The 15,801-nt window shown below is 47.2% G+C and overlaps 5 protein-coding genes across 5 annotated transcripts; 2 read left to right on the top strand and 3 right to left on the bottom strand.

Moving 5' to 3' along the window:
• Positions 1-439: 439 nt before the first annotated feature.
• Positions 440-2,515, bottom strand: N7471_011455 (uncharacterized protein; the record flags this gene model as incomplete). The annotated part of the gene is made up of 9 exons (XM_057284174.1): positions 440-567; positions 620-835; positions 894-1,002; positions 1,055-1,120; positions 1,184-1,334; positions 1,394-1,938; positions 1,989-2,071; positions 2,136-2,317; positions 2,463-2,515. 9 exons carry the CDS (start codon positions 2,513-2,515, stop codon positions 440-442), a joined length of 1,533 nt encoding a protein of 510 aa, XP_057130440.1.
• A 290-nt stretch (positions 2,516-2,805) lies between these two features.
• N7471_011454 (DNA-directed DNA polymerase alpha catalytic subunit POL1) lies at positions 2,806-7,407 on the bottom strand (the record flags this gene model as incomplete). Its single annotated transcript, XM_057284173.1, has 5 exons — positions 2,806-3,786; positions 3,840-4,580; positions 4,639-5,196; positions 5,245-6,963; positions 7,021-7,407. The coding sequence occupies 5 exons, from the start codon at positions 7,405-7,407 to the stop codon at positions 2,806-2,808; spliced, it is 4,386 nt and encodes a 1,461-aa protein (XP_057130439.1).
• A 957-nt stretch (positions 7,408-8,364) lies between these two features.
• On the top strand, positions 8,365-8,970 carry N7471_011453 (uncharacterized protein; the record flags this gene model as incomplete). Its single annotated transcript, XM_057284172.1, has 3 exons — positions 8,365-8,422; positions 8,651-8,769; positions 8,848-8,970. 3 exons carry the CDS (start codon positions 8,365-8,367, stop codon positions 8,968-8,970), a joined length of 300 nt encoding a protein of 99 aa, XP_057130438.1.
• A 4,472-nt stretch (positions 8,971-13,442) lies between these two features.
• On the bottom strand, positions 13,443-14,274 carry N7471_011452 (40S ribosomal protein uS9; the record flags this gene model as incomplete). The annotated part of the gene is made up of 4 exons (XM_057284171.1): positions 13,443-13,733; positions 13,867-13,938; positions 14,134-14,156; positions 14,229-14,274. The coding sequence occupies 4 exons, from the start codon at positions 14,272-14,274 to the stop codon at positions 13,443-13,445; spliced, it is 432 nt and encodes a 143-aa protein (XP_057130437.1).
• A 219-nt stretch (positions 14,275-14,493) lies between these two features.
• N7471_011451 (mitochondrial 54S ribosomal protein uL13m) lies at positions 14,494-15,648 on the top strand. The gene is made up of 3 exons (XM_057284170.1): positions 14,494-14,658; positions 14,748-15,108; positions 15,263-15,648. The coding sequence occupies exons 1-3, from the start codon at positions 14,638-14,640 to the stop codon at positions 15,385-15,387; spliced, it is 507 nt and encodes a 168-aa protein (XP_057130436.1). The 5' UTR covers positions 14,494-14,637; the 3' UTR covers positions 15,388-15,648.
• Positions 15,649-15,801: the final 153 nt, after the last annotated feature.

Here is a 15,801-nt window from a genome sequence, read left to right as displayed (position 1 = left end):
CGCCAGGCATCGACGGTCCATGGATATAAAGGGGGCAAATAATGAAAAGATGGCGAGGCAGGCTCTTTGTGAGCTGAGCACGAGTGGCGACCAATGTTGAATGACGGCAAAGTGATAGATTTTCGAAAATCATCTATTTGGGGAGAGGCAAATATGTATTTTGGGCGGCATTCAGTGCATTCAATGTTTAATGTTTTTTTCTATGCAGGGTGAATTATTATGGATCATTCTGGAAGGAAAAACACAGCTTGATGACGTTGAAATGTGGTTGTTTCTTAATGTAATTTATACTAAGGTAAAATTGTTCCAACAAGCAAGCTACAGCATTTAATATAGAACAAGGTAATCACAGCAACCTTCCAAGGTTGGAATTCTAAGATCGAGAGAGGGACAATCCATTTTCATGACAAGTATAGGTAGCAGACTAGGATCTGATAGCCTATTGCTCCTTGTCTCCGAGGCCCATATCCCAGAAACGAACCTCCAATTCCGTAGCCCGAACAAAGATCTTAATCAGTTCTTCCATGCGACTAGGTGACACATCTTGCATGTGATCCTCCAGCAATGCTATGACATGAATCAGTTAGATGTTCCACTCGTTTTTTCATAATCTGCTTACCTGAACCTAGTCGTACAGCCTCCATGTAGTCGTCGGCAACATAATTCTCGATCCATTCCCAGTAAGTGTTCCCCTCTCGAAGCGTGTTCTCTCCCGTGTGCAGCCGTTTTGCAATGGCGCCATATCCGATCAAGCATGGTGCGAGGGCCATTTGGAGGGCTAGCCAGTCCTCCGATTGGCCTACATCCAAAATGTATCGACTGTATGCGGTGCAAGCTATACATATCGAGATCAGCACATATGTCGAGTTTATAAAGAAGCACGACCTGCTTACCGATAGTTTCGGGTGTATCTTCCATCCCCTGCTTGGAAAGGCCAAAAGAGGCACAGTAGTTGACGTGCAATGCCATTTCCCGTTGGATGTGGAGGACAATCTGGGCCGACTGGAGTGATTTTGTTAGATTGTTATTGAAAACAAGTATGGCGAACACCTACCGCTGCTATTGAATCCATGCTCTTGGCCTTGTATGATGCAAGTGCATTGCTTCGGGCAAATTGTACCTGCAGGTTGAGTTTTGATAAGTTAAATGTCTTCTCCCAACCGCATGAAGATGGCTGTCTCACCAGGTAGAGATAATCTTGCACAAGGTACGCCTTAAAGCGTTCAATAGGCAGCGTACCCTGGCCCATGCCTTCGACAAACTCATGGTGGGTGAACTGCTGCCATACTCGCTGCACATCTTGGCGGTCCAAGATGTACTCAAGGAATCGGCCGCTAAATAGCATACAGTTAGGACGAAGGAAATCAAAAGATCCAGGTAATAGGTCACATACGGCGCAAAGGGCATAGTGTAGGTGGAGTGGAAATGATTGATCGGCCCACTCCCTTTACCTAGATCAATGCTTGTCTTGATCCCTACCTCAACAAATCGCACGGCACTCCGGACCGCTCTGATCATATCCTTGCCAGAAGCTAGGTTTGCAGCAATTGCCGAAGCAAGTGAGCAGCCCGTGCCGTGGGTATTTTTGGTTACCAAGAACTCTGTCTCGAATAAAGTGGCTGTCGTCCCGTCAAAGAGGATATCCACGACTAAGGTTCCTTCTTTCGGGTCTTGGGATGTCTTGTGGTCTTTCGTCAAAGGAAGATGACCTCCCTTGAGGAGAACCGCCTTAGGGCCCAATGAGCAAATCTTCTTAGCAAGCTCAACCATTTCCTCTAGGTCCTTCGGTTCAGAGGTCTCTGCCCCAGCATCTTTCAACAAGAGAAGAGCTTCGGGGATGTTTGGTGTCAGAATCGTGGTCAAAGGAAGCAACTTTGTCCGTAATTCCTTGACTGCTTTTTCTGGTAGCAACTGGGAGCCACTAGTGGAAACCATGACCTGTTGATGCTTGTTAGAGTGACAGCTTGAGAATAGGACATTGAGCATACCGGATCCAGAACGACTACAGGGACTTTGTGAGCTTGTAGTGTTTCTGCGATGACATCAATGGTCTCGGCAGACGAGAGCATGCCTTAGGGGGTCGTCAGTGGCAGTTCTGTATAAAAAGTACGAATCATGAAATGCAAATGACTTACCCAGTTTTACTACATCAGCACCAACGTCTTCCAGTCCAGCATTGATCTGCTTTCTCACAAATTCTGAGGGCACAACAAAGATGTCTTGTACACCTAGTGTATTTTGTGCTGTCAACCCAGTGGTGGCAGTGAGAGCATAGCATCCATGGGCCGCAAGGACCCTTTGATCAGCTTCGAGACCACTGGAATATGTTAGAGCTTTTTCCTTAAATCATGATACAGCGTAAATGATAGGGATTACAAGGTTAAGTATCGCTTCGGAGATAAATTGATGGGGTACAGCATTTTTTTTCCCAGCTGGTTTTGCGGGGGGGGATTTGGACTTACGCTCCGCCTGAGCTGTCTGATCCTGCAATGACCAAAACCCTTTTGACAGACATTGTTGAAAGAGCCAATCAGCAATTGAGCAGGGATATCTGCTCTGCACTGGCGATCAAGCTGAAGTGAAGAATGACGGAGTGGGGTGGCCGGACCTTGGGGGAATTGGGGGTTTGTGATAAGATAAGACAGATCTTGATACATCGGGTGTGGATAAAAACACTCAACGTCCACTCGGGACACTTGAAGGCCCTAAAATATGCAATTCGATTTAATCATGACCATGCTAACTTTCCCAAACCAATATCCTTAGGTATTTACAAATATCCAAAACCATGCGCCACCGGGGCATCTATTGCAACATGAAGCGGAAGAGACCATCCATCTCAACCCATTGACGACCACATTTCTTCAGGTAGCTGTCCACCACCCCCTTGATCGTACCGAATCTTGTGCGGTTGAACTCTGCAAGGGCGGTAACACTGTCCTTCTTTTCTCCTGTCTCTTTTTCCGCAGCGACCTTAGCTTTCTCGACATCCCAGAGACCGGCAAAGTAGAGAAGCTGGTTGTATATCTCCTTCTCCGAGTACTCGTACGACATGCGGCCTAGACAGCCTTCTGCACGACCTCGGGGACCCAAGCACCGGTGTCCATAAACGCTGATTTGCCGTGTGCGGTTGCCACATGATGAATCGTCACACACCAACCAGCCTTCGTAGTATCGCGAGGTCTGTTCGCGGATCTGGTTCTCCAGTTGGGCGACAATTGTCATGACTGAGAAGGGTTTCTGGCAGCTCTGGTTCGGGCAAACGATTCCGTGAGCAGTGCACATGTGTGATGAAGTCACCAGCCCCTCATACACAGACTGTTCTTTGCAGTATCGGCATCTTAGGGACAGTCGCGTGGAATTGGCAAACCGAACCGAGTCCGGGATCTGGGACTCGAGCGGGGTGACCTCGGCGTTTTGCTGACTGCTGGAGCTAGAGGTATTGATCTGATATTTGCGAGTATCAAGACCCAAGCACTCGGCGAGACGGACGGCATCGGTGCCAGGAATTGGGGCGCAGAGACGCTCAATGGGAGGGAAGATTTGCTTGAGAATGTAGAACTCAACATCTGGCTTGAGCCCTGAATCGGACTTCAGGACATCCTGCGGGGTGTATGATCGCTTGGCAGGAGGCAGAGATGAGGTTTCAGAGTCTCCGTTGGTCACAATATATGAGATGACGTCGTTCGGTCTAACTGTCTTGCCCCGGGCAATTTCGCGAAGAGCGACTTGTGCCGGTGGCATGCTCTCTTTATTGGGGTACTCCTGGGGTCGTTTTGAAAGTTTCTGATAAAGCGTTAGCAAGGTGATCCAGAAAATTCCTCGGATTCATCACATACAGTGTAGATCACGTATTTCTGCACAGGGATTGTGTATTCCTTCATCCTCTCTGCAAGCTCACGCAAGTACTCGTGAATCTTGTTGAGCACGATTTCCTGGTCTTCACCGGACAGAATTTCGTTGAGCAGCTTCGACGATACCTCCTTTGAGAGGGCACAGTATTCACGACGCTTCATGTCAAGACCCTTGACCTCCAATTTCTCCACGTACTTGCCATCCACCTCAGTAAGGTTGACGGCAGCGTACTTCTTCTTGGCATGCAGTAGAAGTCGACGGAAGATATTGTCGATATCAATTTCTAGAAGTCGGTAACGTTCGTTGACCGATTTCTTGAACTCTTCGCCAACCTTGATGGCGTCGCTCATGTTGTCCATGTTTGTATTGATCATGACCGAATCGGTGTCACCGTAAATAACTCGCAATTGCTGGCTTTCAGCCAATTCCTTAGTGTTTCTCAGAATCTCACGTCCCTTGAAGGTGGTGAGCATTGCCAGAGGTCGAGCGTAGAACCGACTCTGCGTGTATCCCAAGCATCCGTACATGGAATTGGCAGTCAGCTTCAGGGCCAATTGTTTTGTGTCCCATATGGCCAGTTGTTCGGGTGTGGCACGCTTGTCTTTCATCAACTTCTTCACTTCGCGTCGACGATTAACCAACGTCGCGATCAGCCGAGGTAGAACACCTTGATCTTGGTCAGAGGAGGGCACATCTGGAACTTTTTCTTCATTCTCATTCTCAGCCTAGTTGCATATGTTAGAACAACGAAATGAGACGAGGGATTGGTTTGAGTTAATTTACCGTAGCTGTTCGGTCCACTGTCGTGAAGCAGATATTGTATTCCTGAATGATACTGGGATACAGACTGTTGAAGTCCATAACAAGGATGAAGCGGTCGTAAAGACCTTTTTCCGGCTCGAAAACAAGACCACCCTTGAATTTGTCCTTCTTTTTCTTGTCGCCCGCCTCGTCATCGTCGCCATCTTGCATTTTCTCCTCTGCCTTCTGAAGACGAGACGAGTACTTGTCTGGGCAAATGTATTTGTTGCGATGGAACTCATGTAGCAGAATATACTCGTTGCGCTCGGCACGCGTACCGCTAAGTGTGCGTGCCCACGAATTACCAGCGGTATTGGTCAGGACCTTCGTGAGCGGCAGCATCTGAAGACGTAGAACCAATGCTGCAACGAAGTATGTATCTGTATCACAATGATTGACAAAGTTCATGAGACCTTCCTTGGTGGTCGCCCAGGTCCTCAATGCCGCTTCAGCATCTAGTTCCTGGCGTACATTGCCTTGGCCAAGGTAGAGCTGGCACATCTCAGTCAAACTCCACGACTGGCATTTCATCATAAGAGACTAATAGCTGTCAGCATTGTCATATACTCACTTTGAGGAGAACATTACCTTGCCCATGTCGTTGGCAACATCGCACATCAACCTTCCAGCAATCAACTGCCTTTCGGCAAAGAAGTTGCCACCCTTGTTGAAATTCTTAGGCCAATCTCCACGCCTGAGTCGGCCAATACGATGCCAGCCAGGCGTCTTCTTTTCACGCATCCGGCTGAGTAGAATGCCTAGGTCAACATCCTGCAGCTGATGGCCCATGATCACATCGGGGTCCATCTTCTCAAACATAGCCAGGAACTTGCTGAGTAAGAACTGTTCGCTTTTTTCGAGCATGACAGTCCCCCGCTGGTTTCGTGCTTCGGCTTCAAAATGCATTGGGTATGATCCACCAGCAGGGCGCATGACGGTGAATGTCTTGCACGGAAGCTTCTCCGGGGGAGTGGTATCAGTTAGAGAAACGTCTTCATACACTCGGGCACTCGCTATTAGAATCTCCTGCTTGTTCTCCTTGACATTGAGCTGGGTACGGAAAGAAAGACTCATTAAGGTTAAGGGCGGGGCATCCAGGTTCTCGGAATCTGGGACGAGGCTGATGAGTGCTGGTTTGGCGGCCTGGCATTCGAACTTGCACCAGGATGCGTTGGTTACTGCCGCAAAGTCGGCCTGGTCGATCTTGAGCCAGCAAGGGCCCATTATATTTTTCCAGAGAACAAACTGTTCAAATAGGGAGGTATTTGTACCGAAAACGTTCGAGAAAGTCTCGCCCTTAGTTTCCATTGGCAACGCAGCCTTATCGTAGGGGTAGAGTAGCTTGAGATACTCTGCCTCCTTTGGGACACCGGGCATTTCAAATGCGTACTTCCGTTCGCATGGTTTCATCTTGTGCATGCCGACCTTAAGTTTTGACATCATCTCGTCGACCTCTGAGTAAACATCTTGCATGTCAACCTCCTCTTCAGTCGCTCGTCCGTGCTTGTATCGATATTCACGCGGAAGGAAATAAAGCTTTCGCAAGATATTGTCAACCTTAACGAATGCACTAGTGAAGGATCCATTCTGCTTGTTCTTCACTTTTCCGAATAGACAAAGACTGCCGTTGACTTCCGTATAATCCAGCCAGAATATGCGCAGACTGCCGTCCTCTTCGACAACATCTTGGGCGCGAAGTTTCCCAAAGGATCGCATTTCCGGGGCTGGACTGCTGAGAACGTTCAATTTGCTCCTCACGTCATTCCAAGAAGCATCAATTACTTCTGGCATTGACTTGATTGGGGACGAGCTTTCTGGTGTAGGAGCAACGTCATGCTTGATCTTCGGAGGCGGCCGACTGCCGGTCATGTTGATGGTTTTCGTTTTAAGACCAGAGTCTCCAGTGACTTCTGCCACGTCCATGAGGTCAACATCATCGTCTTCCGGATCTTCAGCCTTGACTGGAACAGTGTTCCTCCGCTCCACTGCTTTGCTAATTGGAGATGAGGGCAAGATATCACTCATGGGAACATCATCATCGTCTGGCATCGGTAGAGGACCGTCATCGAGATCGTCAGAGTGGAGTGCCTGGTCCCTCATTGGCGAGCTTGGCATGTCATTTTCGTCTCTTGCATGAAGCTTCTCGCGGCGATGCTTCTGAGACAAGGGCGGGGAGAGAACACGAACTTTGCGTCGGGCTTCTGACTTGACAATGCTTCGTGTTGGGGCGTGGTTCGATGCGACATTGGTGTCGACCTCTCCGAGGAGATCGGCCATGAATGCATCGTCCTCGGCAGTAGCAGCGGGCTGGTAAAAGAGATTGTCAAAACGAGGGTTTCAATTCCATGAGCAAAAAGCACTCACCTTGGGCTTGGGAGCAGAAGCCGCAGCCTGTCCTTTGTTGAAGTACTTGGATATGCCGTTGTTCATTTTCTCCTTTCGCTGTTGTTCCTCTTCCCTCTTTCGTTTGGCAGCCTTGCCTCGTGTGGGTAGTTCGTCGCTTTCGTCGCTGTCATATTCTGCGGGCTGTTCGTTCCACACTTCACGGCCATCGTCCGCGTAACCGGCACCGTTATCATCGACGACGAAATCATCCTGGTCAAGACGGTTTCGGATAACCTTTTTGTAACCGTCATCATCAACCTCGTCGTAGATGTCACCCTGGTCCTCGACCTCGTATGTGGAAATTCGTTTCTTTCCTGAGGCACGGAGGGCCCTCAGCTCGGCCAATCTTTCGCGAGCCGTAGGCATTATGGTTTGTTCAGAGACCACTACCCATTAAATAGAGCTATGTGCGTAAAGAAGAGTAGATTGGACTGACGATTGTTGCGGGGAAAGGGAGGATCAAAGCAGTGTCGCGCAATGAATCCAGGCACGCGAACACCACGCGTCTGGTCGCGTTTGCCGGTGAAATTATGTCAGCATCGTAAGTGTTTCCAAGGTTCCGGCCCTGGAGGATTCTGCCTCAGGCGTATAGGGGCAGCCATGTAGTGCCTGAGGCGAACATACCCGTCCTAAGATCAGGCGATCATATCGTGCCCTAGTTAATACACACATGTGTATCCAACTCTATAAGGCTCTAATATCAACAGGCCGCTTTGGACTTTTTTTCTTTCAAATTTGCTGTTCAAAATTATTAACATATACAATGCGAACATGCATTTGATTAGTGTAATAGGCACTATAAATGGCTCGGATAGAGGCATGTAGCTGTTTAAGTGTTGAAAAGCCGGCCAGAAAGCCCAAAAAGAAAAGACTTTTTCGCTTGCACAGAAACTAGCCCAGTTACCCAATATTCTATGCATGAAGTTTAGACTACTATAATGGAACTAAACTATCAGTAATACGAGCCCGGCATTCAGGGCGATTGGTAGGTATGTGCATCATTAGGACCATAATGTTCGCAGACAGCGGCACTGATTGAAACGGGCATTATGGCGTAGCCAGTTATCACTGTTAGAAGTAGAAAGCTTTAACATTTAGAGTGTAGCAAAACCCAAGCTATATGCTTATGGCCTAGGGAGGCTATAATCTTGTCTAACACAAACCAATCCTGGATAGCGCAGGTTACACTATTGGCGAAGAATAGGAGTTCAATAATCAAGATTATGGTACTGCCGTGCTCTAAAATGGTATCCGCTAGGGGCAGCAGGGTAGATCTAATATATGTGCACATGGATATAGAGCCCCTCATGATATTTTGCTTGTATGCAGTTCTCGGCTGAGATTCAAACCGCGGTTGAGCCGTTTACCATTCCATTTTTAGGTAGATGTCTTTTCTTTTTGCTTGTTTTTCGTTTTACGGCGTACGTATGTAACTGCATCTTCCTACGTATGGCTGCGTTGACGTGACAGAGACATACTTCGTTGACAACCTTCGGGACGTGTTCCAGCTTCCAGTCCACTATCCTTTCTTTCAGATCCCATAGCATGCCGGTAGGTTCCAACTAGTCTTTTGATCTGTTCTCTTTTACTTTCCATTCATTACATGTAGGTACCAGCCATGTTGCCTTCGCCCGTCGCATTACGGTTCGTTTACCCATCACATCAACGAACTATGGCCTAACAGAACACAGCATGAGCTACGAACACGAGTTGTTGAAAAGGATTTTGGTGAGTCTTCCCCCTTAGAGTATGCTATTGCAACTTACTTTGATAACATTAAATTTGATTGATCCTAACTCAATCCAGGATATCCCCTCAACCCCGTCGCCAAACTTTCTAGCAGCAGCCATTCCTCCATATGCACAGACATGGCAGCTGGGTGTGTACGACGGATGCACATGTGAACACTTCCTTGGTATTGGACCCTGAATACGGTGAGCAACTGTGGTTTACCATTATACCCTAGGGGAGTATGAGAGTCATCTTTACTGCGCTGTCGTCTATGATGACCTTAAATTCAGTGCACAGTCCAATCTGCAGATATGCCGAAACATTTATTGATCTGATATAAAAGGAAACGGAAGCAGAAGAACCCTATCCATAACAACCTTTCTATGGGATATGTGAACGTTGGCTAACACCACTTTCACTAATCTAGTTATACAGGATACCATCTCTATGTTTAGGTATGACTTGAGCCTCAAGTTCAAGTCTGACTCGTCCCTCGAGTCGAATCCGGCGAATGATCATACAAGAACTTTCTCAATCCTCAGCGTTGAAAGCTGAGATGTTGCTCTGATGTGAGATAAAACACTGGTTTCCCCGATTGGTGATATGATGATTTACTATATTGCATCATTGGACCGATTCCGCTAACATGTGGGAAATATACATAGTATTCATCCGATCGACACGCGCATACATGACGATACTACCACTTTAATTATCCGTGAAACTCGCAAATGATGGCTACTCGAGCCACAGAAACCAATGGGCTAAAAGCAAACTTTGGATGGAACTGAAAACATCAAGCTGATCTGGGCCAAGACAAAAGAGTATTTGGTTTGATGATGCAACGGTTAGTACTATGGAATAATGTTCGAATACTTTTGCTAACACTCTCAAGATACCTAGGTAAGCATTCCATGTTCACTAGCTCGATATGAATCCCCTCGCATTCCACAAGCACAATGGATACTCGGTGGACCCGAAAGCGCATGTTATGATGAGAATCTATAGCTTGAGTGACCGTGGCCAGCCAAATGACTAGGCCAATGGACACCATGAAAAGCTTCGAAAAAAGAAAAAAACTGAAAAGAGCTCTGATACGATGCGAGAAAAGGATATTTCTTTCCTCAGCTGATTCTATGGCCCTTATTCTGCTTTGATATTGGGAGTTCTCGCTAACAACCTCAAGATATTCTAGATTTGCCTTCTGTACGCTAAGGTATGATCCTCCTTCGAACCCCACAAGCACAATGGATATTCGGTGTCGCAGAAAGCACATTTTATGATGACAAAAAAAGGTTACTACACTTTGAGGGACCGTGGACCATCGGAGCCAATGGGCTCAGTGATAGGTTCGAAGCACATCTGATACAAGGCGAAAAAAAATGCCTTATTTCCTTGGCCGATCATGCAGCTCTTCTGAACTTGTTACGTTGGATTTCTTCCGTCTAACGCTCTTGGTATCTAGATTATCCCATATTCACTCTCAGGTGTGACTCACTATGACTCCAATGGATCCTTAGCAGCATAATCATCTGAAAGTTCGAATGATGAGGACTACAATTTGAAGGGCCCCCTTTTCCTTGAAAGTTCAACAGACAATTCAAGATGAAAATTGAATACCGGTACGGGTTGAAGAAACAAGGATACTCGACTTTCATCACTGACTCGTCTGTTGTTGTGATCCAATACCGCATTGGAGCTTCTAGTTCACACTTCCAGATCAAAGGGTCTCGTCTCTCTTAGTTCCTTTCTATGCATACATAGGTATGACTTTATACGAATACCTCGGGGCTCTACAGACTAATGCCTTGGGGATTTGAAATCTCGCAAACGGGAACTTGAACATCCATGAGCTACATCAGTCTGTCTGAGGCGCGACAAATAAAAAAGTCAATTCGGACCAAACCGTTGGCAACTCTGTTCTGTTCGATCCCAGCTTCCTATGTTGATACGCAACTCTCAGGCTAATATGGGACCAAAGACGAAAATGCCGATATTCTCAACGTATGACACAACCCCCCCTACGCTGATATTGGAGCTTCTCTGCTAATCGTTCCAATGTATCGCTTTAGATTGCCAATTTCCCATTCAGGTATGACTGGACACAAGCCCTTGATCATCCAAGAACAATTGAAGCCCACAAAAATGATGACCAATCTTAACTACACTTGATCACCCTAGTCTACACTTTGACTGTGGACTGTGAGGAAAATACATGAAAAGAACAATCTGATGCGAGGCCAATTACCCCAATCAAGAATGTTGATACAGATCACCGCAATACTCTGGCCTCTCATTTGCCGGTTCTCCGGTCCTGAAATTGAATATTCAGGTTGATACAAAGCCAAAGAAGAGAACTTGTTTTTTCAATTGACACCCAGGCTCCTGTTTGGATCAATATCGCTGACCTTTCCAATTATCTAGATCGGTTTTCGCACTTCTCGCTCCTCACTATTTGTGGGAGCGACTCGAGATAGTCGTGCAGTGACTACAGACACACTGATGGATACGCCCGAAAGCTCGCGAATGATGATCTTTTATGCCTTCTCTATTCGGTGACCTGCCTTGGCAAGACAACGAATAGAGAAAACATACCTGACGCGAGGAGCTTGAGGCTCACGAATATCAAGAGAGGTACGTTTTCAATCTCCTTATGATTTATTATGACATTTTAGATCAAAACAAGCGTATGCTTCAAGAATTGTCGAGACAAAAGGAGAGAGAGGTAAGTTTCTATTCCCCTGATCATTGACTATGACTTTTTAGAGAAATCTTCCCAGGCTCGTACTTGGATGAGACCACGCCTATACTTCAGTGGTGGTCGAGGCAAAGAAAGAAAGGCAAGTTTCCCATTCCTCCATTTTTGTGAATGTTAACCGTGAGATTTGAGAGAACCTTCCCAAATCGATAAACCTTCAAAACTCCTAAATGATGACCGTTTGGTACTTCACTTCGAGGATGGCTACGCATTGGCATGGGCTCCAATGAAATACTTTTCTACAAACATCTGATAGGAGCTACAGAAGGTTTCCACTACAGAGGATTGATCTCTCGAAAGAGATGTCTACAACTTCCCTATGTTTTGGCCGCAGTGGAGTTTTATATCCCAGATGAGAACACTCCTGTGCTTCAGTGATGACAGAGATGAACAAAGGCGAGTTTTCCATTCGCCTGCATTTTTGTGATAGTTAATTATGAGCTTTTAGATGAACTTACATAGAGTGGATGAATCCATATCAAGTGGGAGAGTCTCGAAACCCACACATGATGATTGTTGAAATGTTCAATCATATGAGATGAACACAAGGTTTCGACAACGTAGGGTTGATCGACAAAGGTACGTTGGCAATTCCCCCTATGCTTTGGTAATGGTCGAGCGAGCCTCGTGAGATTGTGGTTGAGACCTTGAGACTCTCAAATGATGACTTTAACGTTCTTATTCCATCCGAGTGGCTACGCATTGGCACAGTCATCAATGAAGGAGAAATTAAAAAAGCCTCTGATAAGAGTTGACTACAATGTCTCAACTACAGAGGGTCGATCGGACAAATGAGTTTGGAGTCTTTTATGCTTCGCTAACGGTTGAGTCTCATAGCACTTTGAGTGGGAACACATTTACAGCACCACACTCTCAACAAGATGATGAGCTTGCACTGATCCCATACTTCCTTATCCAATGCTACCCCCAACGAAGAAAGAAAGAACTTCCGATCCAAGACGAATTGAGGGTTGGGCAAGAGAAGACACTGCAATTACCTACCTTGGTGATACTAGGTTTATGCATTCCAGATGAAATGGTAAGCTCACTGCCCGAGGTTATCAACGATGATACAAGGCAATATCTGACTGATGACTAGTCCCGGGCTGTTATGTTAAGACAAGAGATATGGCGAAGAGCTACTGGAGACATTGGAGGAGCACCTCGAGAGGAGCTGTTGCTGGAAATGTTGAAAGATAGCCGCAGCACTGGGTGCAAGTGCCAACATCGTTTTCTTCTTGTATGTTTGGGTTCATGTGGGCCACACCGTCTGGCTACGACAAGAAATAGAAATAGTATCCAATTGGAATGACGTTTTGCGGCAAATCCGAGTGATAGATAGCTAATGTCCGGGGTAAACTTTGCTATCAGTGTGCAGATTCATGAATCCTAGATGTGGTCCGGTATGGGAGAGCGAGGGGCGAGTACCTCGGTGGTTTACCTTCAAGAGCATATACCTGCCCAAGTTTGGCGTATGGAAAACATAAATCTGGGAAAAAGTGAGACCAATGTTAGAACACCATAGCTAAAATAACCCCAAAGATCCCGAAAACAAAGATTTGAACAAGATAAAACCCAGTATCATTGAGTAGATTTTCCTGGCTATGCTAGGTATTTTTTCCAGCCGTGCAGGACAGCGCCAGTGAAAAACATATCAACAAGGCACCGGAACAACAACCAGAGGTCATTTTCCCAAATTCCTCTAGCCCGGTCCTCTGATCTCATGTAAGAGCGGTTAAACCGAACAAAAACCGCTCAAACATCCCCGAATCCTCCCAAGTCCCCAGTCCACCAAGAAGTCATGGAAGTAAGTCGTGATAGAAAAAACATATGAAGACAGACATATTCCATTTCCCCGTTGCCGTAAACTTTTCTTTTCCCTTTCGCCGCGTAACAAGTGAGAAAGAAAAATTTAACGGTAGGACTTCTGGTAACGGGAGCGGGCACCGCGACCACCGAACTTCTTGGGCTCGGCACGGCGGTTGTCGGCAACCAGGAGTGTGCGGTCGTACTGAGCAAGAGCCTGCTTCAGCTGGTTCTTGGAGTGCTCATCGACGTACTTCTGGTAGTAGGCGACAATGGACTTGGCGATGGCCTGACGGATGGCGTAGACCTGCGAGGTGTGACCACCACCGGTAACGCGGACACGGATGTCGACACCGGCGAACTTGTCAACGCCGACGATGAGGAGGGGCTCGTAGACCTAAAATTTAGAGCGTGAATTGTCAGAAACCGATTTCGGAGACGTTTTCGCCTTGCCATTGTCGTTTGCGATTCGTGCGAATCCCTTCTTTTGTGGCGCGCGGGAGTTGGTGGAGCGAATGTATTGTGCGTACCTTGAAACGGAGGATCTCGGGCTGGACCAGGGAGAGGGGCTGGCCGTTAACCTTGACGAGGCCCTTGCCTTGCTGTAAAAAGTCTCAGCATGTTGTCCAGTTCAATGTGTATATGACCCCGATGACGGCGCAACATGTTGTTTCGTATATCCTTCCAAAATTCAATCCCAGTTCGTCGCTTCGTGCACAATTCCTTTCCGACTGTTTTCCTTCCAGATATTTCGAAACAACGTATTGGGACCGAGGGGGTATAGGCGTTCATCATACCTTGCAGTGGGCGACAGCGGTGGCTATTGAAAATTAAATATGTCAGCGCACGGGTTCATTCACACTGATCTCCGGCCGAAAAAAAGAGAGCTTACCCGTCTTCTTCTTGCCGAAGCATTGCACACTCGGGACGGAAGCCATGGTGGATTGTCGTGGGGGAGGGAGTGTGTTGTCGAGGGAGATGGAAAAAGAGTCACTTGAATTCCCATACACAGTGATTTGCCCTTCCGTGCGGGTTTCGCTTAGTGTGCGACGCTAATTCTATTTCGGGACTAGCGTGGCACGAGACTTAGGGCTTGGTCACATGACCCGGAGAACTTCAGTCGGGGGCGGGTTAGAGGCTACAAGCAATACAGAGAACGCTGAGATCATCATTATCTCGAATACTTAGGCGCTGGGTCTGTTTTTGTTACTGAGATCTTCAATTGAACTTCTCCACCTTTCATTAATTGTCTAATTGCCCCCCACCCCGGCACCTACACTCCCCTCCACCGCGTCAACAAGATGTCGCAACTCGTCGGCAAGGTAAATAGCTTCAATGCGGAGCCTTCCGGGCCAACCGCGCACACCCTACTTTCTAGCAAGCAACTCAATTCTAACTATTGACGCATCAGACCCGTCTCGCCTACTCGCGCACATGGCACTATGTCGATGCCGGCGCCGATGAACGATCCCTCGGCCGCCTCGCCTCGTCGATCGCCCTCGTTTTGATGGGCAAGAACAAGCCCATCTACGACCCCTCAACAGACTGTGGTGACTACGTGGTGGTTGTGGGATGTCACGATCTCAAGACAACAGGAAAGAAGCGATTCCAGAAGAAGTACTACACGCACACGACGCGGCCCGGTAGCTTGAAGAGCATGACGATGGATCAAATGTTTGCCAAATGGGGTGGTGGTGAAGTTCTCCGCCGCGCTGTCAGAGGCATGCTGCCTAAGAACCGACTTAAGGATGCCCGCCTCGCTCGATTGAAGAGTAAGTCTTACGTGGTTGCTGCGCTCCTGCTCCTTGGATGGGTTACTTGAGGGATATATACACGGGTTCATCTTCCAAGAACAACATGGACCCCATCCATTCAGCCCATCTAGTCTTTCATGTTTTGACTCCAGTCTAACCCGATATCGCGCAGCTTTCGAAGGTGTCGCCCACCCCTACAAGGAAAATATCGTCAAGTTCGGCAACCAATCGGTGATCGGAAATCTGCCCGAAGTGCAGGAAGCATTCAAAGAAGCCGCCGACAAGCCAAGCGCATAAAGCAACCTTTTTCATCTCTTCTTCTTTCGTCATTTTACAATACCGACCTAAACCGGGTCTGTGTCTGCCTGTATTCTATTCTCCTGCGATGTTATGATCCTACTGCAAAAGCGCATGGGTGTGGAGTCCATTTGGGATATTGCTTTTGATTATCTACTCCGTTGACTTGGCCTCGGACTTTTCAACTTTCAGAGCCTGCGGTTCTTTTGAAATGTACTTATAGCACATACAATCACAATACCACGTACTATACAATACTTATCTATCTTCTCTACAATGCTGTATTATGGGAAGAGGTGTGCCGGATTGGATTCAAGATATAGGGAGTCCTGGTCCCAAAGGTATAGGAAATGGATATATGTACAAGAGAAGCAAAAAAACCAAGCTAGCGCCCATGTCGGAGCTCGCCGACAA

Source organism: Penicillium samsonianum (assembly GCF_028829775.1).
Source record: "Penicillium samsonianum strain IBT 33392 chromosome Unknown utg000007l_segment0_segment0, whole genome shotgun sequence".
Taxonomy (NCBI): Eukaryota; Fungi; Ascomycota; class Eurotiomycetes; order Eurotiales; family Aspergillaceae; genus Penicillium; species Penicillium samsonianum.
This window is presented reverse-complemented; position numbering and strand designations above follow the sequence as displayed.

What these genes read in the sequence shown, in the direction of transcription:
- N7471_011451 (XM_057284170.1), top strand. Translation starts at nt 14,638, where the DNA reads ATGTCGCAACTCGTCGGCAAG. An exon ending in TGTCGCAACTCGTCGGCAAG is followed by an intron (nt 14,659 to 14,747) that starts GTAAATAGCTTC and finishes TTGACGCATCAG; the next exon opens with ACCCGTCTCGCCTACTCGCG. An exon ending in CCGCCTCGCTCGATTGAAGA is followed by an intron (nt 15,109 to 15,262) that starts GTAAGTCTTACG and finishes GATATCGCGCAG; the next exon opens with CTTTCGAAGGTGTCGCCCAC.